Source organism: Argentina silus (assembly GCF_951799395.1).
Source record: "Argentina silus genome assembly, chromosome: 3".
NCBI classification, from domain to species: Eukaryota; Metazoa; Chordata; class Actinopteri; order Argentiniformes; family Argentinidae; genus Argentina; species Argentina silus.
The window spans coordinates 10889780-10913038 of NC_139657.1; the positions used below are offsets into that span (position 1 = coordinate 10889780).

The window sequence follows — 23259 nt, forward strand, 5'->3', positions numbered from 1 at the left end:
TTGGTTGCTTGGCAGACTATCTGCATAAACATTCTGACGAGAAGGTGATTCAGAGGATTTTGGAAGAGAATGCATTTAAATGAGGATTTAACTGCATTGATTAAACATGAACTCTGGGGGTGAAGATTTATGACTGGGCATGATTATGCTTTTCAAGTGACAAGCAACAAATCCAGTGCCAGGCACATTTATCTGTGATGGGCTGGCTTTTGCAGCAACAAGGTTGACACACCTTGGGAGCTCCAAACTACTAAAGAGGAGACCGGGTGGGGCGGGGGGATGGGGTGGGGGGGTAGAATCTTGTTAAAATGTCAGATGACCTTGGCCAGCATCTGACACCAGAGATCATCCATAGGTCAGCAGCCAGCACTCTATTTAATGACATTAAACAGAGGCTTTCCTAAATGGGCTTTGTTCCAGCAGTGGCAGAAAAACAACACAGTTTTTTCCCCCTCACCTGCCTCCTGTTTGTTGCAATCGTTCATCTTCACACTACTTTTCTCCACCTCGCTCTTCGATGCGCTGCTGTACAAAGTCCAGTCCAGCTCTGCCCTCCGCTTAAGATATACTGTAGGTAACCACACCAGCTAGGTCGCACAGCGTATGGTACAGTACCGTAGAAGTACAGTATAGTAGAAGGATAGTAGTGGTAGTCCAGGACGACACTGTCTACCTATCCCAGAAGCCTGAAAAGAAACCTTAAATCCCTTTTTTTTTTAGTGCGGACCAGCTACATTATTTTGGAGTTCTATTACATTTTGGTCAACGCGCCTGTTCTGGGAGCAAAACGTTGGTTCCGCAAACGTTCATAGTAGAGGTAGTCCAACATATCCATTAGAGACAGACAGAAGATTGGATAGAAATATGACACACAGAAAAACCATTTTAATACTACTGCTTGATATATAAAGATTTCAGACAAGCGCAATCACATTAGTGCTGTTTTATACTGTATTTATTTGTTAACTGCTAAATGTTTTTGCTGAGATGGATGTCTTGAGTGGATCCGTCAGCCACTGCTGATTTCATGCAGCAGTAATTAGTGTCCTTCTGCTGTGCTGTCAAAAAGGATAATGCAATGAAATACAGCCATGATGTCATATTTAGTTTATAGCCAGGCTCTCATCACTTAAGGTATGCTGGTAGAAGAGACAATAGTGCTACACATTATTATTTGTTTCCAAATAAATATCCATTTATTCAATTTATTTTTTTCTTACTGTTCTGTTGGTCTCTCCTCTGTTCATCCGAACCTGGAGTCTGATCTCAGTGAAAACCCAGTGTAATGTATAGTCTCAGTGGCATCCCATGGGGAAGCGCTTGTGAAGCCCTCTGCCTCTGTGTCCATTGTGTCCTCAGCAGTGACCCCTGACCTGTGTGTTTTGGGTTTGTAGATCACCACAGAGGTGCACCTGTTCAGCCACACCAAGGGCAAGAGGCACCAGCAGGCCGTCAGAGATAGCAGCAGCATCCAGGGACGAGAGCTCTCCGACGAGGAAGTGGTGAGTATCCACAAAACACTAGTGGGGATAAATAATTCATACAATAGATAGCCCTCCACCTCCCCTACAAAAGAATGCAACTCTGATACTGTCTCCAATATGAAATACACGATTATACATGGTATATTGTATGTTGTTGTTGTTGTTGTTGTTGTTGGTATTAGTATTAGTATTATTATTCTAGGAGTACAATAGTGTCTCTCTCTAAGAGATAACCAGAGTAAGTCAAAGAACAAAGAGAAGGGTGCAGTACTTATAGGAGAGAAAGCTTCCATAGTATGGCCAGGCCATATAAGTCTCTTTCTTGGACTATCTTCCAGTTTCTCAACATTCTGATCCCATAACTTAACTGGGGTTACCCATCCCCTTTATCTCTCCCCCCAGCACCCAACCACACATGAATGTCTCCCAGACTAACTTTGGTTGTACATACATATTGCTCTGCACTTTAATATATACTTCCTATAGTTATGCAAAATGATTAATAAATGCAAGTATAGTTACACAAAATGATTTGGCTTCCACACAGTGCTGTCATAATACTTTTATGGCAGCCTCATTGTTGTTTATGAATCCCTCATATAGTGTGAGGCCATCTCGCTGGCTGTGTGATATTATAAATGGCCCTTGAAATGTATACAGTTGGGGTTCAGCGACTTCAGTTGAGGGGTGACATCACCTCCTTGTCTGCGAGCCGTTTTGTCACAGAGTGCTTTTCATGCGAGGGCTGCTCGTTAAAGGTAGCTTCTCTCAGCCTGCAATATGAGATTGGCTTTTCAGCGTGCTCTTTGTGACGCTGACAACTGTTGGTGCTATATGCAGCACCTTTGGCCCAGCACCTGCTTCATTTAAACCTTGTTTCACTGGGGAATAATTAATACGCTTCTACCCCTCCTAAATCATTTGCTTTCCAACTGCAGGTCATTTTTCTGTTTGACAGTATGATAAACAAGGCAACGGCGGCATTCAACTCACCGGTATAGTGCCGCGTCCACAGCCAGTGTCAGACTACCTCTTTGAATGTCTCTTGCAGTGGAATGCTTTTCAACAGTGGCTACACTGCCTCGGTATTAAATGGCAGCACTTGCTAATTATTGAGCCACTTAACCTTTTTACTTTGTTGACATTTTGTACTGCACAAACTAATCAATGAAAGGTTTAGCCTAGCTGAGCCAAACGGTGGCAATGTACACACTTTTTAGTGTGTTGTTCCTTGTGAAATCATTACATCTCCCTGTTTAACTGGGTACAGTAATACTACTCTATTGGACATGCCCTTAATGGACAGTATGGTTATTTTATGGGGTGTTTGTCCCATATTTTCATTTAATAGGCGACGAGCCGGCGATAGAGAAATGTCTCGAGATTTTTGTTTAGATAGACTAAGCTGGCCTTTCTTTATTTATGTCCCGGCTCATTTTGGTGTGCAGTATTTCATTCATGCAACTGCCAGCTATATTCCAGGCTGTGGTTCCATAACTCTTGGAGGAATGAAAGATTTTTAATTAAAATTAAGATGGTTGGCTGAACTGTACAGAGGTCACTACATAGTTTTTCAGTGGAAGCGGGCGGCAGATGCCCTGAGCCTTCATATTTAGTCATTTTCTCCCGTTTTTGAAGGACTCGCGAATTAAATTGAAAATACAATGATTATCAACAGGGCTGGATCGATGTGCCGAGAAAACGCCTGGGATCGCAATCACTCTCTTTACTTATACTTATTAGTTGTCATATGTCCTGTTTTAATATGAAATAGGTGATATCCAAGACCCCTTGCTTTTGACATATGGGATTTATTTATGGGTCACCCTTGACACAGCACCGCAAAAACACCAGTGACCTCTCAGAGAGAATACTCATCCTCTTTCCTCTCCTCCCATCTCTGAGACACTGAGACACTGAGGCAGGCGCTGGCCTGGGCCACCAGAGGGATCACTAGGCTGGGATGAACTCAGGGTACTAGAGTTGACCCTCCTGGAAGTAGTCAATGAAGGTCTTGTTGGTTGATAAACCATGTGCCAGTCTGTGCTTGACAGTCAGAGGAAAGTGTAGGTTACAGAGCTGTAAAGATTGTTCGACTAGTCATTGGAGTTGCAAGTACGTATCTTCTAGCAGACAAAACCTCTAATTGAGGGACAAGGCGTCCCAAAAAAAAACTGGGCGTCCCCGTAGAATGACAATTGTATTTCGGGGATCTTACCGTGTCTTTTCGTCAACAGTGATGAAGTGCTCCTTGAATGTCACAGATAACATTCATCTCCATTCAAAAGAAGAGTCATGTGAAATATTGTTGAGAAGATGCTGTGTAACGCAATCCGCCTATTTCACACCAAGTGGAAAGCCAACCTCTCCGGTCTTTGTTACGGACAAAAGAGGTGCGGGGGGAAATATATCGCTTAGACTGTGTGTGCCTCTACGGAGGCCCTTTTTGCCAGGCCCTGTCTGTCTGTGTGATGTTTAGATTGGTCTCTAGTTACTCCGCCTCTGCCGCCAACGCCAGTCTGTGGTATTGTGCTCTGCCCTCGGGGCCTGCCTCTTCCCCGCTCCCATTGTCCTCCTGGTAGACACCTGTCTGTCATACTGCCTGATCACACCTGAATCACTCTTCACTGCAATTGCAGCACACTGGTGTGTCTAGTCTGCTCTCCCTTACAGGAGCTTATCTCCAAATCGATTCCATTTATTCACTCATGACATTGATATTGTTTATTTGTTGAATGACCTGAAAGGATTTGATATCAGAAATGGTTGTTTATACATTAATACTGTTTTCTTATTGGTTGCATCTTACTCGTACAGTACATGTAGTAATGTTGATGAGTTAAATTATTATGGTTTTGATAGTTCATATAGAAACATCTACATTCACACACAGTAGCGAGATTATTAGTGTGATGATGCTATAGATGAAGTGATATTTCGTCTTGCCATTAAAGTCCCTTGTGTGATGGAGAGATGGATCATGTCTTAGAGGTGTTACTGAAACAATTCCATTAAGTAAAGGCCTGGAGCACTGGATAGCCTCTCAGAGAGATTACTGAACAGCTGCCTCTCAAGCAAGGGAGAGCTATGGTCATGACTGCAGGCTGAACCCCATGCTTTGAGGGAGCAGAGGTCTACACACACACACACACACACGACACACACCTCTCCTAGGAAACGTAATATGGCACATCTTATAATGCCTTTTCTTTTCATTTTCAAACTAATGTGTTAGGGACAGGTGACAGGCATGCAAGTTGAAACGACCTTAAGTTTCTTTTGTTGTTGTTGTTTTTGTTGTTGGTTGGTTGCCCGGTGATTTTGCTAATGAAAATGTTTGTCAGCACTAAATGCTCTAGGTGTGTCTCTTATCTCACTAATTCCTTTTAAAGATGGCAACATTGATTCAACTGCCATCCTTCATTGTACTCTTGTTATATCTCAACTGGAGCTGCCTTTTAATCACCTTTTAAACCCTCCCTCTGATCAGGTGGATTGCAAATCAATGAGTCCGAAATGTTTTAAAAGAAATAGGCTGATATTTGTTATTTTGGTTACCTCCTGGGTCCTCTCCTAGTATCTAGTTCAACTGATGACACCGGTCTTTTAAAAAGGGCTCTCCCCTGAAATCACATGGGCTTCTCAAGCAGCAGGTGCAGGCGCTAACACTGGTGACAAAGTGGAATGGCATCCCACACGCAGGGCAGGGCAAGGCAGGGCAAGGGCAAGGCAGGGCAAGGGGTAGGATAGGGTAGAGCTGCTCAATGGAAACCCTTATGTCTTGAGGCCATCCCATCTTCTGGCCATGCTGGATAGATGTCAGGATAATTAGGTAATTGGTTTTCTTGCTCATACATCATGTTGTTTTAAATTGGGTTACAACCGTCAGAGTGGAAATATCAGCATCATCTGACAGACCCGGGGGGGCGCACAAGCGGGAAGTAACACCTTTTACCCCCTTCAGCATTACCATGGGCATGTGGCTTCAAACAGGCGTCAGGTATTAGCGGTCCTGATACAGTAATTACAGGGTACAATGCCTCTGCCGAGAGGTGCATATTACACAATGGGCCACACACCTGCTATTTCAATGGCTAAAGCTTCTACTTATAGCCGTTTACCCGGGCTTAGCTTTAGCTGCTACTTTTCTATTGTCATTAAGACATATCAGCTACAGGTATGTGTTTATAGAGCAGGTGTCACCTTCTCTGTTTGACTGGTGATGGCTCTGAGCGGGTCCTTTTGCTGTAGTGTACTAGAGAGCTACCCAGGTTCTGTCTTGATATCAGATTTGTGGGGGGGGGGGGCTACCAGGCTTAAAAATGAAACCTGAGGTAATACATGAACATATTTGGGGGTTTAGACAGCAGGTGGGCTCTCTCTTTTAGTAGCCAGAGGAGGACCTGCACATGTCTGTCGAGGGAATACAGGACCCTAGATGTTTGGCCACTGATGGCCCAATTCATCCTCAACACCTTTGCTCTTCTCCATAGAACTGTCTACTTCCTCCAGATTGCTTGTGTTGCACTTCTCAATTTCACATCAGAATGGATAGATCGGGTAGAATATTATTATGTATGGTTTATTGGTGAGACTATCTCTCATGTAATGGTCTGATATGTTTCAGGAGCACCTTTCCCTGAAGAAGTACATCGTGGACATCGTGACAGACAGCACTGTGTCCTCCGAAAGCGTGAAGGAGGGTGAGGAGAGGCAGAAGGCACGGAAGAAAGCAAAGAAGCTCCGTGCACGGATGAACTCCAGGTGATGCATCCATCTGTCCCCCCCCCCCCACACACACACACACACACACACCACACACACACACACCTCCCTGACACCCTTCTACAGGCACAGAGGACAATGCTGTGGCGGGGGCCCTTTATGAGTGACAAGGAGATGGAGAGCAGACGTTATGTGCATCACAGCTGTCCACAGAATAACACTGATGAGCATAATTTATGGCCACTTTCTGTGATTGGGGAGGAAAACTGGGAATCGATCTGAGGGCCCTGGCTTTCACCTGTTAAGAGCTTTTCCCCTAATTGCTGCCACGGTGCTGCCAAAACCGAAGTCTCCTCCACTGTACAATAGTATGTTAGAGTATGTGTAAACCATGCCTATTTTTCTTTCTCCGGGCTATTGATTTTTAAATGAAGTATCAAAGAAAATCAATAGTAATCAACAAATAGGAGGCAACGCCCCTCAGTGTCAGATCCCAGGTCTGTGCTCTATCAATTTAGTAGCCTGTCACAACAAGGAGGGAGGGAGGGAGGGAGGGAGGGAGGAGGGGGACACTGTAGTGCTCACAGTAAGTTGTGGGATGCGCTATTTGTTATTGAGGCAGGTAGGAGTGGGTGGGGGAGGGGCAGCACAGGTGAGATCAGTGTATCACTGTCCTATTAATAAAAGTGACTACGGTACAGGAATGTGTACTCGTAGGAGTCAGTGATGCAGGCAGCTCAGCTGTATTAATCAGCATTAATCACTTTTATTAATAGGACAGTCACGCACCTTGTGATGACTTCATCACACAACTTCATTTCGGTCCGTGAATCATAGCGAATCCTAGAAAGTTACATTTTTAACCTGAGGTTTTTGTTTTGTTTTGTTTTTTAAAGGCAGAAAAAAGGGGGCAGAAGTTCAGGATACCCTACTGTATGAATGACCCAGCGTCTCATGATACAGTATATAGTAGTAGCTTTCATTAACGTTCATCATCGGTGGTGCTGTTGTTCCCTGGCGGAGGGGCTTGGTGCTGAGAAAGTGACAACATGATCTGCCTCTGTTCACTGTCACTCCAGGCCTAACCCTCCTGAGACCAGCACTCAAAGGGAAAAGGCTTTCAGGGGTCGTAAATAACAGACAGACCCAGCGAGCACAAAGGGGAGCTGCTCCACTGCTGGGTGGAAATGAGCCATTTTATTGGAGCACGCTATGGTGTCTGTAAAACGGCAGGAGAAGTTGTCCCCGGACTCCAAGGCGGGCTTATACCCCTTTACCATCATAAACTAGTGGACAGTTTAAATCATATTTTCTCTGTGGTTTGGCTGACTTGTCCCAGTAATATATGACCGCTTTTCTGTAAGGAAAATATGCTTTTTGAATGGCATGTAAGTAGCATGTCAGTTTGTGTCAGGATGCGTTGTGAACTTTGAAACATGGATTCATGAGTCTCCACTGATCCCCTGGTATGAGCCGTTTGGCTGGAGTGTATTGCATGTTTCCCTTGGCCGGGAACAGAGTTGTCAGTGTGTGAGTGGACCTCAGAGGGAGGTGTGTTGCACAAAGGCACCCCTGTGTGGAACATGGAGAGGTGATCACAGCCTTTACTCATTTCACCCAGTCTCTCCCCTCCCAGTGGGGAAAGTAGAGAAGCTGGAGGGGTCCAGCCGGTGATCACATGATCCGTATACACACACACATACATACACACACACACACACATACACACACACACACACACACACACAATGTGCCTGTGAGCTGAGGGAGGCCCTGGGGAAACCACAGTAGGTTTTATGCTCATTAAGCCAATGATCCGTGAGACGTACTTTTCCTAGTTGCTTACCACAGTCTGTCTGTCACATTGTTTACAGTACACTGACTTTTACGTCACATACTGTAGGCCAAGATCCCTACTGGTACATGCAAAGAAATGCAAGAATTGTCAGTTGTAAAGCTGGGTTGGCTCCTGTGGTCTGATGTTGTTAATTCAGGTGTTTCAAGGTCTTTTATCCAAGTATTCTATGTGATTGGGGCTGGTGAATTCCTGAACTTCCATTGTATCATAACTGAATATGTTTTTTTGTTGCATTCAGAAGCAGAGACATTTTTATATCATTGGCTCAGTGCATAAAGGGTCAGTACAGATGAATTGAGGGGTTGATGGTGATGGATTGATTATTAGTTCTGCATTGTAGATGTGTGCTTTTTCCCGTATTGCTGATTACTGATGGCCTATTTATAGCCCTCAGCCCATTAAGCCAGGCCTGCTGCAGGGGATGATGAATTGTTCAGCAATTGCTCCCCGTTTAACCTGGGTGGGTGTAAACCTGTCAGAGATGAATATTGTAATATCAAGAATGACAAACAGGGCAGGTATAGTTCAAGTTCCTGTGAAAGCGAGACAGTGCTTTCAGAGGACATGGTAAATAATGCGATAAAATGATGTACCTCAGTCACCCCACCAGCAGGTTTACTCAAAGTGCATCTGGCATTAAAAGCACCCTGACCTTGCGTTCACAGTAAGCTCAGAGTATTTCTGTGTACAGAAATATACCTCTGAGGTAATGCAATTGTATCGGCCGGTTCTCACGGGGAAACAAACAGTTGTTATTCAGAAAGACATTTTTTAAGCGTTGTGAAATGCATGAATTATCTTTGCGTGTGGGAATGCACTCACGTTCACCTACAGCAACCGGCTGCTCGGGTGATATGTCTCTGATCAAATTACTGTCCATTAGGCTAAGCCCTCCAAACCGTTCTCCCTAGTCCCTACTACACTACTATTAAAGTCACAGCGCAGACTTGTTTAGTATTGTATTGTACAGTATTTTCATCAGTTATCTTCATAATTTCAAGGCCAATACTTTGCTCTTCTATTTTAGTTTGCTTCTATTCACTTGGTATTCATGTGAGCCTACAGAACATGATCCTCCTTGATGTGTAATCAAATTCAAATGCTGTTCGTGTAGCGTACTCCACATGTTCACTGATTTATAATGCACTTTACCATGAGGAATGGGGCCATATGAATCTTCCTGAATCCAGAAACTGCTTAAAACAGTAAATGCATGTCCGGGAAAAAGGTTTTGCACATTAATTAGTCACTTTAGGGATAGTTTTGAGCTCACACTTAAGTTATGCTTTTACATGGGATCGGTGGTGTCCTTGGGAGTTTGTGCTCACAATCTCTAGTATCCAAGTGATGGTAATTAATTTAGCCTTGCTTGATCCAGGTCCGTGTCCTCAGGGAAAGGTCCAACTCTCCTTTTCCTAGAAGTGTTGGGAGTTTATCAGCTTGTAGCTGACCGGAAAGCCCTCTCGGTCAGGCAGGCTGTGATCAATAGTTCTTATCGGATCTGGGATGTCTGACTGACAGAGATCTCCTCAGACGTTGTTTACCAGCAGCACACTCTCACAGTGGCCTGACTGATGGTCCGATGCCACCGAGGGAACAGTTCTAATGGCCATGGCCCTGTGGAGGAGGTCACATGTTAAAACACTAATGGCCCTGCTACCCGAGACAGGGCGCACCGCTAACTGTTTATTTGACAAATCAGTGAAATAGAGAATTTGACATGCCATTGAAGAGGAGGGCGAAATTAATTACATGAAATGTGTAAATGGCAGTAAGACACCATGTCCCTGAAGAATGAATGTATGATTATTTTAAGCCAAGTTACTGGGGGGAACGGTTGACAGGCAAAATAAACACTCATGCTTAACTTGACCTTTTTCTGATCCTTCAGACTTTTCATCCTCCCATGCCTTCTAACTGACAGCCGGAGCACTCCTGTTATTGAAAGACTGTTTCTTCTGTTCCCTCTGTAGGGCAAAGGAGTACGAGACATCCATGGAGGCCAAGACACAAGTCCCTGACTCCCCATATAAGGCCAAGTAAGTTCCCTGCTACATTTTGATACACCCCTCCTACTACAACTGAACTGTAGTAATCAAAGTCAGTATCAAGTTTTCCTTGATGTTCTCTCAGAGTGTATAGACAGATGTTATTTTATGGGTTAAAGTGGCTAGTAAAGGAGAGAGCTGAAACTCTCCCCTCCCCTGTCTCTCCAGGCTCCAGCGTCTGGTGAAGGACCTGCTGAAGCAGCTCCAGGGTCAGGACAGCGGCCAGTGGGCCAACAACAAGGTGTCGGGCCTGGACAGGACCCTGGGAGAGATCTCCCGCATTCTGGAGAAACAGGTATGTCACAAACTCTCTAGAATGGTTCACATTGACTGTCGATGTATTGATGTTGAATAATGTTGACAACGCTAATATCTTAAAATGATGTGTCCTCGTCCATGGACTCTTCTGTTGGCAGCATGCAGAGTGTATTATCTGACTCTGTACTGCTCCTCGAAAGAAGCATGTGCATCTTGTCCATCAGTCTTTTGATTTCTTCCCTGAAGACATCAGAGATGTCTCTCGTGTGGTTATAACCAGGCCGCCCCTCCCCTAACAACACCCTCAGAGTAAGCCGTCATCGGCCATTCAGTGACAGCGAGTTGTTCACCATGGTGAGTCTTCACCATGGTTCTGCCGGTTCGTCCGCTCAGGCTGCATGAAGTCTAGTGAGGGTTGTGGGGTTGTGTGTGGGGACAGATCTCCCCTCTGGCAGCTCTCTGAACTGAAGCATCGGGTTTGGCTGCAGCTCTTTCTGTCTCACAGTCCCAGCGTAGGGTATCGCTTACTCCCCAACTCTCTGGCCCAGGGTTATGGGTAATGCAGGCCAGATTAGCTCGCTGTTTTCACTGCACACATGTTACTAATCGAGGAGAGCTACCCATCTCCAGACAGGCAAACGTTTTCAAGTGTTTGTCTAGTCTTTCCAGCCACCGATGTGTATGTTGTGGGTTTATAGAATAACTGAAAGGTTTTTCCAAGCAAACGTAATCCAAAAGAGTCCAAGGCATGAGGCTTTGATGGCCTTTTATTATTATTTGCGTCTTCTCTGTGCTTATTTGAAAATGGACATTGAATGACAGACATTGACAACAATACGCTTAAGTCAAGGTAATGAATTTAGAGATATATATATATATATTTATTGTTATTGTTATTTTTATTTTTTTATAGATATCGCCGGGAGCCTTTGTTGTATGACATTTTAACAGGTTACATTGAGTTCTATTGACGGTGAGTGATGCCCTAATACGCCCAGTATGTATTCATCAATAAGAGCAGGATGGATTGGAACACCTGTCACTGTTTATGAAGAGGAGGATATACTGCCCTCCCTCCAGTGACAAGACATCATTCTCCTGCCAAGTTGTGGTTCAAGGCACCATAAAGGCCCATTGTGCCTGGTGGTGGGTGGGAGGATAGAGAGATGATGGTGTCTCGGCATTGACTGGGGGAGGGGTCGAGGAGACTATTAGTGAATTTCCCCAGAGAGAGAGGTGGCAGAGGTGGGTGGCATAGCGCACTGTAATGGGAGAGGAGGAGTCCAGTGTGATGTGAGTGGAGCACAAGCTGTCGCTAACACAGGGGGGCTCCTCCCCTCAGCTCCATACATTCCCAGTGGGAGGGCAGGGGTCACTGGGCCAGGAGCTGTTCTCCATTCAACACTAGTGTCACTGGTAGATATAGACAGTCAACTCTAAGCTGTGTGTGTGTGTGTGTGTGTGTGTGTGTGTGTGTGTGTGTGTGTGTTTGTTGGCTTTTACATATTTACAGAACAGAAAAGCAATTTTGGAAACTGCTACTCTGAACGCACTAGTTTTATGGGGATTGAGGCATAGAAGAGTTTAATCTGGACTTCATTCCGATTGTCTGTCAAGAGCAGATCCCCCCGCCCCTTTCCCTCAGAGCAGCCCAGCCCAGAGCAGTGTCGCTGGCCTGAGCGTGGTGCGCCTGGCCTGGCCTGAGCGTGGTGGGGCCAGCCTGTGAACCAGCCTGGGGAGCACTTCCTCCTCTAATCCCTGGACAAAGTCAAATAAATATAGTCTCCGTCAGCATGGGTGTCTGCCCCCCGAGTCACTTTATGTCAGAACCGTTTAGATTATTTGACCTAACAAGCATCTCTCATGTCATTGACTCACCTAGAGATTTGTTTTTCTCTGCGATATCTGATTCAGTCTCCACTTTCTCTGCTAATTCCTGGGACAACACCCGACACTCCCCCCTCCCACTGCTGTCTCAGCCCCCCGCCCCCCTGTTCCTACTCTGGGCTGGGCTTAGTCCCCGACCCCAACGCGTCTCTCCCTCTGTGACCACTAATGGTTTATTTTGTGTCAAACTAGATTTTTTTGTTGGAGGATGGAGTGGAGAGCTTTTTTCCTGTAGGAGTTTTTTTTCTCTGTAGAATATCTAACTTTCTGTACTCTTACCTTGGTAATGAGCTCACATATTTACACACTGCCCACAATATTTGTCACTGCTTTCAAATAAAGGCTAGCCTGAGATGGACAGGGTTTATGACACTTGAGGGACTGTCAGAAACACTGCAGTCTCAGAGCTGGAGAGTGGAGGCGGTATTTACATTTTCATTTGCCAGCTGTCATGGGCCGGTTGGGCTCCGCTGCGTGGCCAACCGGTGGCTTGTTCTACCTGGGGAGGTGGTGGGGGGGGGGGGGGGGGGGAGTCGCAGGACATCAGTGCTTCTGACAAGGGGCCTCAAGTAGGCCTGGCCTGGCTGAGGTTGACAGATGTTGCCAAGATTAGCTGTGTCAGAACTTCATCAAAGACAACGATGTTTAGTGTACATTTTCTTATTACTGCACTTGGAATGCAGTATTGTGTATTATGGACTGATGATAAAAAATTAAACCATTTGTATGCAGTATATAGACTTTTCTTAGTTTGTATTTCTAAACTTTGTCAAATAAATTGAAGGAAGAGATGTATCCATTCATCTGTGATTTTAAACATTCCTAGAGATTTTGTTTTATTCCACTTGGATTTCATTGGGAGAGTTGGTGTGTTGTATCCACTTTCCCCACATATTTGTTTTAAGGAACTTGTCAGAGAAGAGTATTCACAGAATCAAAGGGACATGATGGACAAGTATGTCAATACGATTGTTTTTCTTCAAGAGTCTGGTTCGTGGCTCAACTAACAGTAAAAGTTGTAAGATTAGTATAAATTCTGTTCATACTCTAAGACTGTACTCAAATGTTGCTCAATCCTTTTGTTTGTTGTAGCCCCATATTAGAAGTACCAGGATGTAGTTTACTGGTTTAAAGAGGACACAGGCAATGTCGTCTGTGGATACTGTATAGCTTGTAGTACATTTTTTACTGATGTGGTTCCAGGATGCCTTAATTCTGTCACTTAAACTGAAGTCAAACATGGATTGAAAACCACTTAAATCCCTCACAGTATATTAGATACTCCAACAACGGCTGTCTGTGGTTTCTGTGGTCCATTTGATTTTGTGCCTCACTAGTCTTTAATGAATGGATGTCCATTTTATAGAATAAACTCCAGCAGTATTGTTTCCCATTTCCCCAGTCTCTCACCAATCATTCTTCTCAGTGTAGCAAACAGCCATTGCGTCCTATAAACATACACACTGTGATTTCTGTTTCTAAATGTTTACTCCAGCGGTCTTGTTATGGTTCATCACTCCTCCCGTACTCTGTGATGCTGGTTTAGGCTACGCACCAAGTGGGGACATTGTTTACCCCTAACAGGCTTTTGTGTTAGTGTATATTCTACCAGTTTACCTGAAATGCATACAGAGTTTATCTGCCCTGCTCACTCCGTCTTTGTAAATATTGTGCGGTGTGTGTGTGTGTGACCTGTTCCTAGCATTTGTCTGAAGACTGATGGACACAGGGCTGCCCTTTGCCACACCCCTAATGAACTCCCAGCCAGTTGTTCTCCATCTGTTGCTGAGGCAAGGCGGGGATGACTGGGGCTGCCCCCCGCCCCCCCCCCCTGCTTTAATGTTGGCTAATTAGAGTGGCTTGTGGGAGGTGACTACAAAGGAGCAGTCTGGCTGGCCCTCCCTCTCATCCCCGCACCTTTGTCATGGCCGCAGGAATTAGCTGCTGCTTGGCCTTCTGATTAGCCGGGGTAATAATGGTTATCCAGGATAATAATTGGATAAGATTCCCCCCAGCTGTATAATTCAGTCTGGGCCGTCCTTCCCTCTTGCCCCCTTGCCTTTCTTCAGCTCGTAGTCATGATGATGATGGTGGGGTGGGGGGGCTCCTCATCCTGTTACTGTCACCAGAATATCTACCAGAGAGGGGCAAGACACAGACAGATCATCACACAGCGCTCCCCAAGAACATGGAATGGGGGGGTTTGAATCTCCAAGTGTTTAGATCCCTGGCGTCTTTATTGAGAGAAACAGCATATTGACGTCTTGTTTCAGTGTGTGTAGAGTCACTGTCACTCCAACCACATACAAACATGCTTGATGTTGCCTTTCCATTAATGGCTTGTTGAAAAAAAAATCGATCAAATCCAGATGTTGTAACCATGGAAATGGAAAGAGAAGTCTGTTGGCTGTATGTAATAATCAACATTTGGCAACAATAGGGTCGTTTTTATGGCATAATTGTACACTCTATGGGGATCTCATCGTGATATTGTGAAACAGTTCCCAGTGTGTTTCAAGCCAGGTCCATTGTTTCCTTGTGTTTATCAGATAAAACAGTTAATTGAATGTGCCATGTAGTTTCGCTTTACAGCATGGTTAATGTAGAGGCTAATGTTCCACATTTTACTCTGTTCAGTTCATGTAGTTTAGATGTTGTTTGTCATTGATTAGCAACAAGAAGACCTACTACTCCTGTTCCCCGTTACTGCCATCCACAGTACGGAAGTAGAGCAGAGTGTAAAGTCTTTCAGCGCCACTTGAAAATAATAGATGCTGAGGTCCACTAATTTCTGCTCTTCTGATGGTGAGCTATGAGGATTAGGAGACGGGTTCTCTTGGTTCTCTCCAGGTCGTTTCAGATGTACACCACCTATAGATAATTGGAGGTTAATCCTCTCCACCCACTCTTTTCCATCTTCACAGTAGATTGATCTGTCAGGCTCAGCAAGCCAAAAAAGACACACACAGCCAGTCCATCCCACTCTGTGTTTAACGGAAGACAGCCAGGACTGGGCAGGTCCTAGTAAACCCCTTTTTAAAGACCATTTGATAAGCCACTTTGAAAGATTTGCATTTTCTCATTTAGCCTAGAAGCTTTTAGGTAGATGTGTTGATGTGTGGGTTAAGAGAGGGTTAAACCCAGCTCAGCTTTTGAAACCCTATTGATTAGGTATGGAGACTGTTGATACCTCACCTAAGGGAGGTTGGTGTCTCATACAAACACACGCTGCCTGGTTGGACCATGGGGGACATTTACATAATCTCCAACGCAAGCCTCTGGTGTACTATCTGTGTTTTTTCCCACATCCCTTAATGCAACCAGTGACTTCAGTGCTTTTTGTCACCGGATCTTGATGACTTGTGCCTTGGCAGTCTGTGTGAGTGACAGATGAAGAGCTTATATATAATTTAGCAAAGCGCTTCCTCAATGTGTTCAGGCTTGTTGGCAAACCCCCTCAACTGTGGAACAAAGACCCAGTGAAGTGTCTGGATTTGTGTGCTGTCACACTACCTATGAGTCTCTGACCTCATTAGGTGAAGGAGCGACCCCCAGTGTACCTCTGTGCGTGCACTCCCCTGCTCCGTGTGAGGAAAGCCCTCCATCAGCACCCTCTCCTCCCCCGACCCTCGATCCTCCCTGTCGACCCAGGCACAAACATGCCTGATAGCAGCCGCTCGCTCTTGGCTTTGGAGCTGTTGATTTATGGGACTTTGTAGAGGCAACATCTGACCCATTGCCAAAAGCTCTGACTCTTCTCTCCTCATCACAGGGCAGGGCCTTCTTAGGATGTTTGTTATTGAATAAATGGCTCCACGGGTTGTTATCACATAAAAAAAGACACATTTTAGGCATGAGAGTTTGATTAGGCACTGTATTATGTCCGTTCTGCGTCCAAGACTTTTATCTTTTGATGGATTGTTCTTATTCGGTTTTTTTTTGTTTGATATTGCTTTTCCTCTACTTCTCCACACACTACCATTGTCGATGTCCTCATCCTGTGTTTGTCAGCGCAGACCACCCTGGTGTGTGGAGGTCTGCGGAGTCCGTTGTCCTCCATTGAGACTGGGGCTGTCGAGGGGGTGGAGCGGGGTTGTGCACTTTTGAGATTTAACAGGAATGCTTTGGGGATCACTTTGTTTCAGATTTCACTCCGACTCCCCTTTTTGGAGAGTGAGGAAAAAAAAGAGGAGCTCCCTCCTGGGTGAGAGCAACGTGATCCCTGTCCCTGACTGTGCTTCTTGTTCTCTCCCTCCGCAGAACAATGCAGATCAAGTGGCCTTCCAGGTCGGAGGGGGACTCTCGGCTCTGGAACAGATTCTGCAGGTAGTCACTGCGGCCATTACCCCCACCGCGGTCCCACGCATTCCACTCAAGTGAGTACCAGCCTTTTTGAAGTCCAATAAAGTTTGCATCCTTTCCACGCACTTGTATTTTAATACGTTACATTCCCCGGCCAGGCCTGTTGTACAGTGTGCAAAGTCCTGAAGACACGGCCCTGTGACTGTAACCCTTTCCATGACCTCAATGACGGCCCCTCTTTATTTACTAGTTGTGATGTTTTCGCAATTGCATAAAGTGAGTGAGCTAATCTCAACCTCCTCCTTTATTTCTCTGTTTTATTGTGCGCTCATCTCAATAAATACTCTCAGAATGTATAATGAATATTAATGCACCCTTTTGTAGAAACGGGGGTTACGTTTCAGTCATCTATTTTGTGTCGGTTCTTTATTTTGAGAAACAAAAAGCACATCTGTCTCATCCATCACTTGAAATGTGTGGTGTTTTTGAGTTGTGGGTCTGGAGTTTGCGTGCCTTGCCAGTAGATAACCTCTGAGAGACCGCCATGCTCACTAGAGGGACTCTCTAATGGACTGGAATGGCCTCTCTCCCCCTCTCATTAGCATTTACTATTCTCCAAATCCCCCCTAATGGACAAACACTACTTATATTTATAATGCTTTTACAGGGCATCATGTGTTTATTGATTTCTCTCTCCCTCTCTCTCCCTCAATGACTAATCCGAGAGAATTTGAAGCAGACTTCAGTTTTTTGAGGAATTGTATGAATTAAGATGGAGGAGAGGTTTTTATTTATACAGTAGTCCTGTTCCGCCCAAATGCACGAAAGGTCTGGTGGACCAACGTGTCAAACTTGGCCTTCATTAAGCCAATAGAAAGACCGTTGAAAACGGATGGAGCATAGCCATTGGCTTTACTTAGCCTAAATCATCTCCCACAGCACTCTCCACCCCCCACCCCCCACCCAGTGCTTCCACACCACACGTTTTTGATTCGGAGCTACGCCTCGCAGCCGTGTGATTCGCTGAAATCAAAGAATAACAAATACTTTACTCCGGAAATTCACTTCCACTAAGGCCAGGTTTGAGTAAAGTCATTGTTATTCCAGGCTTATATGCGCCTGTGTGCAATAGCCTGGGGACAAGGTTACTGGTACGGTAGATGGGGCTCATTGGTACACTATAAGACTTTGTGCGTGTTGGAGCAGGAGACCTAAACTTTAGCTTTGAGAGATCCACTTGACATGCTCAGGAACAGGAAGTGGAGGTGAAGAGCTGAGGCACGTCTTTCATCCTCTGCCTGCTTATCCAATCAAAACCTCACGTGGGCTGTGTGTAGCTATAAAGGAATTGCCTCGCAGTTACCTTCTTTCATGATTGAATTACTACCCTGCCAGAACTTGTTGAAAAGTGTGTCTCCAGAGGTTTGATGCATATTCATGAGACTGAGGACACCTTCTAATTCGACATGAAGAGGCAGGGCACACCTACTGTGTAGTCCTAAGGATTAGAAATGGAATTTAGCTAAAGATATCTTCCAGTTTTGGCAGTGCATTTTTTCAAGCATGATTTTAGATGAGCCAACATTTTACTTGGAACAATAAGCTATATTAATTGGCTGTGGTAATATAACAGTGGTAATGGATTACTTTTTTGCCAGTTCCTGTCTGAGAGGCAGAATGGCCTTCCCAGCACCTGGTTCCTGTTTTTATATTGAGAGGCTCAGCCAGGTAGGGATTGGCTGGCTGTCTCCGTGCTCTCTCCTGTCTTTCTCTCTTGTTTCAGTGTTGAAGATGACAGTACTGACACAGGCCCGGGGGGTGTTGGGCCCCTGAGAGCTATAAGCTTTGGGCTGAACCTGTGATAACCCCCTCCGGAGCACATCAATCCAGCCTCTGAGAGACACCCAGCCCGCCCCCCATAAACAAAACATAGGTCTCCTCAAAACCCCCCTCCAGTACAGTCTCTGGTGCCTCAACCCATGCGTGATTCTTCCAGGAAGAAAGGACATGTAGGCGACATCATAGATAGGATCGTTTGAGCCACATAACCTACATCTTTGTTGGGTAGAGGGAAGTGTTGTGTTCAACATTGAGATAGCGACACTTCTTATCATTTGCATAATCCCTGTGCATTTGAATGTTCCTGACGATATTCAGACACAACCCTCTCGCTCTCAAACAAGATGTCATTATACTCTATTAAAATAGACTTTTTTTGTCTCTTTTTTTTTTTTGTCTCTTTTTCTTCACCTTGAAATCAAGAGTGCCAAGTGTGGGGTCTAGAGAACGTTGAGCCGGTGATGGAGATGCAACACAAGGGACACGGCCTGGCCCGTCCGCTAATCACAGAGGCTCATCTGGACAGTTCTCTGGCGTGACGGTCTACTACTCTGAGACCCGCGTTAGCCCCAGAGCACGCTACATTATCTGTTTACAGTAATGCTGCCGTATCGATCGCATCCTCCCCAGATAAGCTGAGTGATTTACAAAAAAAAAAGTCAACTGCGGAGATGCTCCTGCCATATTACCCCCCTGGGACGCCGATTCCATCTTGTTACCATTACATTAATGAGCTAATTCCTCTGCGAGGCTACGCTAATGTCCCTGTGTAACCCTGCGGCTGCTGGGCTTGTCTAGACTCGGAAAGCAGCAACTCTCATTGACATCAACTAGTAAAGTGGATATCTTACAATATGCATCTCTGACGTTAACCTGAAAAGACATCCATAAACCCAATGGTTTTGCACATAAAGATTCTCCTCAGTGTGTCTCTTACCGATCTGCTTGAGGTGATTTACTTTTGTTGTTTTGTCAAATGTAGGCCAGTCCTTATTAGATTAATGGACTACTCTTATCTGGCTCAGACTACTACAATTGCACGTGTATTTAAATCTCAATGTGAATAGGTTGATTTTGAGAAGTATTTTGTCAGGTTTGGATCAGTCCAGTTGAGGTGTGAACTCCCTCTCTGAGTGTGTGCTGCCCCCGGGGTGTTTATCTTTAGAATCACTGTTATTCTTTAGTTTGAAATAGTTTTGCCCCGGTCTATAGGTGTGGATATTGAAAGGGGCCACATTAAGGTGCAATCCTAGACCCTGTTTGAAAAAAACATTGTCCATTCTTTGAGGTAATCACTGTATGATTTGATAAGTGAAAGCCAGGTTTCCGCACCATTGTTGTAACAAATCCAGCACTTCTCAGATGTGTAATTACTTTAAGGCAGGGATGAGGATGCATGCAAGTGTTCAAATAGGACCCCTGTGTCCCCTCCTCCTCCTCTGTGTATGTATGTGCTATGTCCCTCTGTCTCCCAGAAGGGGTCACTAGGGAGTAGAAAGGGAGAGAGAGACTCGTGTTAGTTTGTCCCAGGGAGCCGGGATCAACACCAGACCCTGTCAGCACACGGGCCCCTCTCTGAGGCTGGGGAATAACTCAGGGAAGCAACATTTTCATTGGAATTTTAAAGAATCTATTTTTGAAAAGGCCCCTTTTATATAGGTCTCATGCAAAATGGCGATAATGTCGGTTTTATTCAAATTATCTGTTTAGAAGACCAGGTGTCCTTGTCCTGTCCTGTTCAAAGTGAAGCAGGGGCCTTGATTTTTAAACAGGCTTATTTTTAGACAGTTGGCTTTCGAATGTGTGGCACAGTATTTGTAGCCACCTCTGTCACATGATGATGATGATGATGATGATGACTGAGTGTATCCAGTGAAATCAAAGCTGTTACCTGAGGTTTCATTTCAGGATGTTGTGCGTGCGTGTGTGTGTGTGTGTGTGTGTGTGTGTGTGTGTGTTGCGTGACCGCTCATCAGATTTCCCCTAAGTTCATACCCAACCAGGGTGGAACGACAAGCTGAATGGATGTCTTGGAAGCACTCAGGGTATCGGAAAAGATCAACAGCAGAATCAAATTAAATGTCATTTTGATAGCAGTGAATGAAGGGATTGTTTGACAGCACCAGGAAATGGATTTGCTCCTCACCTTCTAGGCCTATTTTGGCTTAGGATTCTTTTTTTCTTCCTGAACACATATTTTCCCTGTTTGAAAAGCAGCAATTCAACCTGATCTGGAAGTTGGTCAGATTTCTGCGCCATTGCTCTGGTCAGGCCTGACTGGGCACATAGGAAAGGCACAGAGAGGGTGGGAAACGTGATCCTCAGGTTGAGGGGGGAGCGATCTCCTGCTTGATAACCCAGTGACAAAAAGTATAAAAGAGCCTTTTACATGGTTGTTGTCCTATTGTCTCCACTGAGAACCGTGTAAGAGGGGATTAGCTTGTCACCATTTCTGAAGGCCAGATTCAATAAAAACTGCTCTGCGTCGTTTACAGTATCTTTGTGTTAACTAGTGCACGCGCGACTCAATTGTGATAATAGGAAGCATCAAGGCCTACCTGTTACAGGAGTCTCCCTGGTATTTTGTACATCAGTTTTATTGTACTCAATAAAACTATTCTGCAATTTCACTTCACTGCAGGAAAAATGGATTGCAGTTTATCTTCCAGTAATGTCTGTCCTGGATCCGATCCCATATTATTTCCTTGGTAGTTCACTTTTACGATAAAATGTAAAACTTACCAATCGTGTTGAAGTAGGCCAGTGGAGTAACCACTGTTACCACATAATTTCCTAGTAAATACTAGGTAGTAGAAAGAATTCCTCTAGCAATGTTTATATGTTCCTGTGTAAATACTGCCATTGCTAAGGACTCAATTGAGCCCCTAGTGTCTCCTGGGATGTTGGGGCTTTATGCGCGGGGGGGGGGGCGCCGCCTGACCTTCGCTCTAATTTTTCCCTTAGTAGCCATCTGTCTATCAGCCCCAGGGTCACTCTATGGATTTGGTGATGGTTTAAACTTTAAGAGTTTTAATTCAGCCACAGAGGTCAGCGACATCCACAATCTCCCAACCCCCCTGTCATGTCGGGGCCTGTTGGCCACCCAGGCTGACTCCCACAGGGCTGGGACCCACAGGGCTGCTGCATGGGGCTGTCCCTGGATCAGGTGTGCCCCAGCTTCAGTGTGTCTCCCCATCCCTGTCCCTAGCTCCTGGCCTGAGGCCCTGAGTTCACTGTCTCTGTCTATGGCCTCATCAGGAGGGTGGGCTGCTGCCTCTGCTGCTACTGCTGTTGCTGTGGCCGTCTGAGGTTAAGCTGTTTAGAGTTAGGTGAGCAGATTACGCTGCTAATTATCTCCATCTCTCTCTTCCTATACCCCTCTTTACAGCTCGCTCTCTGTCTCTCTCTCTCTCTCTCTCCTTCCCTCTCTCTCTACCCCTCCCCCCTCCCTCCCTCTCTCCCTCTTCCTCCTCTTTCTCTCTTCCTCTCTCTCTATACGACCTGTCAGTATGGGCCAGCACTGGAACCTAATCCCACGTCTACAAGATAAGACGTTCATTATGCTCAGATTAACAATGTGCCCGTTGTGTCCCCCTGCTGGGCCTAGTCTGGCGGCAGGCGGAGGTTTGGGGCGCCCCAAACACTGGGGTCTGGCAGTGGGAGTGGCACAGTGTCAAATGGGAACTCTGACAGAGAGAAGCTCGAGAGTCACCAAGGTGGAGGAATGCTGCCTGTTCGGAACGGACCCGACACACGTGGGTCAACGCATAGTCGGCGAGTAACCCAACCCGGGTCTAGCATGGCACTCTACCAAATTGCTCCTCAAAATCTTTGACACAGGCTGTCGTCGACAGGGGCACAGAGACAGAGATTCCAGGAGGAAGGGCCCGCTATCAGGTGTCATGCTAATCAAGCTCAATTAGGTGGGAGGGAAGCTAAAGACAGATCACTGTGATGGCTCATTGTGTGGGGGTGGTGTAAGGACATTACTCAAACGTGCCTCTGACAGTCTTGCCGTTTGTTCACAGACGTGCCTAAGACATGGCTGATTAGCTGTGTTACGAAGCAATTACACGCACAAAGCATTACATGACCAGTTGACTGAGTCGATTGTGAGGAGTCATTGGGGAAGTTCATGACTCCAGATCTGTCTTGCTGAGTCTTGATTGTGATTTGATGGAAATGGAATACTATACTGGCTACAGTGTACAACAAAAAACAGCCCCCCCCCCCCCCCGAATTTGATTTGTTTACTCTCTTTTACTCTGGTTTCCCATCCCAGTATTTTACCTATGTAGACCGATTCATTGGTTTTACATTCACTTTGTGTCTATTGTTGTCTGTGTTTCTCTTCCTCTGTCTGCGTTCCTCTTTCTAAACCTTAAACCTTCTGCCTCACAGGCTTGTTCAGCCTGTGCAGTAGGCCTACTCCTATGAGCATGTTATTTGCATACATTGGCCATGTTGGCTTAGCCACTGTGTTCCTGGCTGTAGAGCCCTCTTTGTTCCAGTCACAGGGGTTTGGGAAGAGATAGAAACAGTGAACAGCTGTTTTCCGCCTTAATAAGATTAGAGTCAAGACATTAGTGGTGTGCCCTTTAATCTGCTGTTTAAGACTCCTCTGTCCCCCCCCCCCACTCCCTACAGGGCTACTGTCATCCTGCTAGAGCACATGACTGTACACTAATCAGATGTGTGGAGTAAAACTGGGGTAGTGTGGTTGATGGGATACCATGCTTAACAAATGATGTAGACGATGGTATCATAATCCATTTCACACTTTTGCTTTTGTATCTTTACATAAAAAAGATTTAATTCCTCCTCCGTTGCTACTAAGAGCTGTTATGAATCCACAGAA

At 45.4% G+C, this 23259-nt stretch overlaps 1 protein-coding gene across 2 annotated transcripts in view; it reads left to right on the forward strand.

The window, feature by feature from the left end:
* The window catches only part of scaper (S-phase cyclin A-associated protein in the ER), a 59935-nt gene that overhangs the window by 17539 nt on the left and 19137 nt on the right, over positions 1-23259 (forward strand). For both annotated transcript variants that reach the window (XM_083667025.1, XM_083667026.1), the window contains exons 19-23: positions 1395-1502; positions 6112-6248; positions 10041-10106; positions 10284-10410; positions 16521-16636. In XM_083667025.1, the coding sequence (XP_083523151.1) occupies positions 1395-1502; positions 6112-6248; positions 10041-10106; positions 10284-10410; positions 16521-16636 (554 nt within the window). The remainder of the gene's footprint in view (positions 1-1394; positions 1503-6111; positions 6249-10040; positions 10107-10283; positions 10411-16520; positions 16637-23259) is intronic.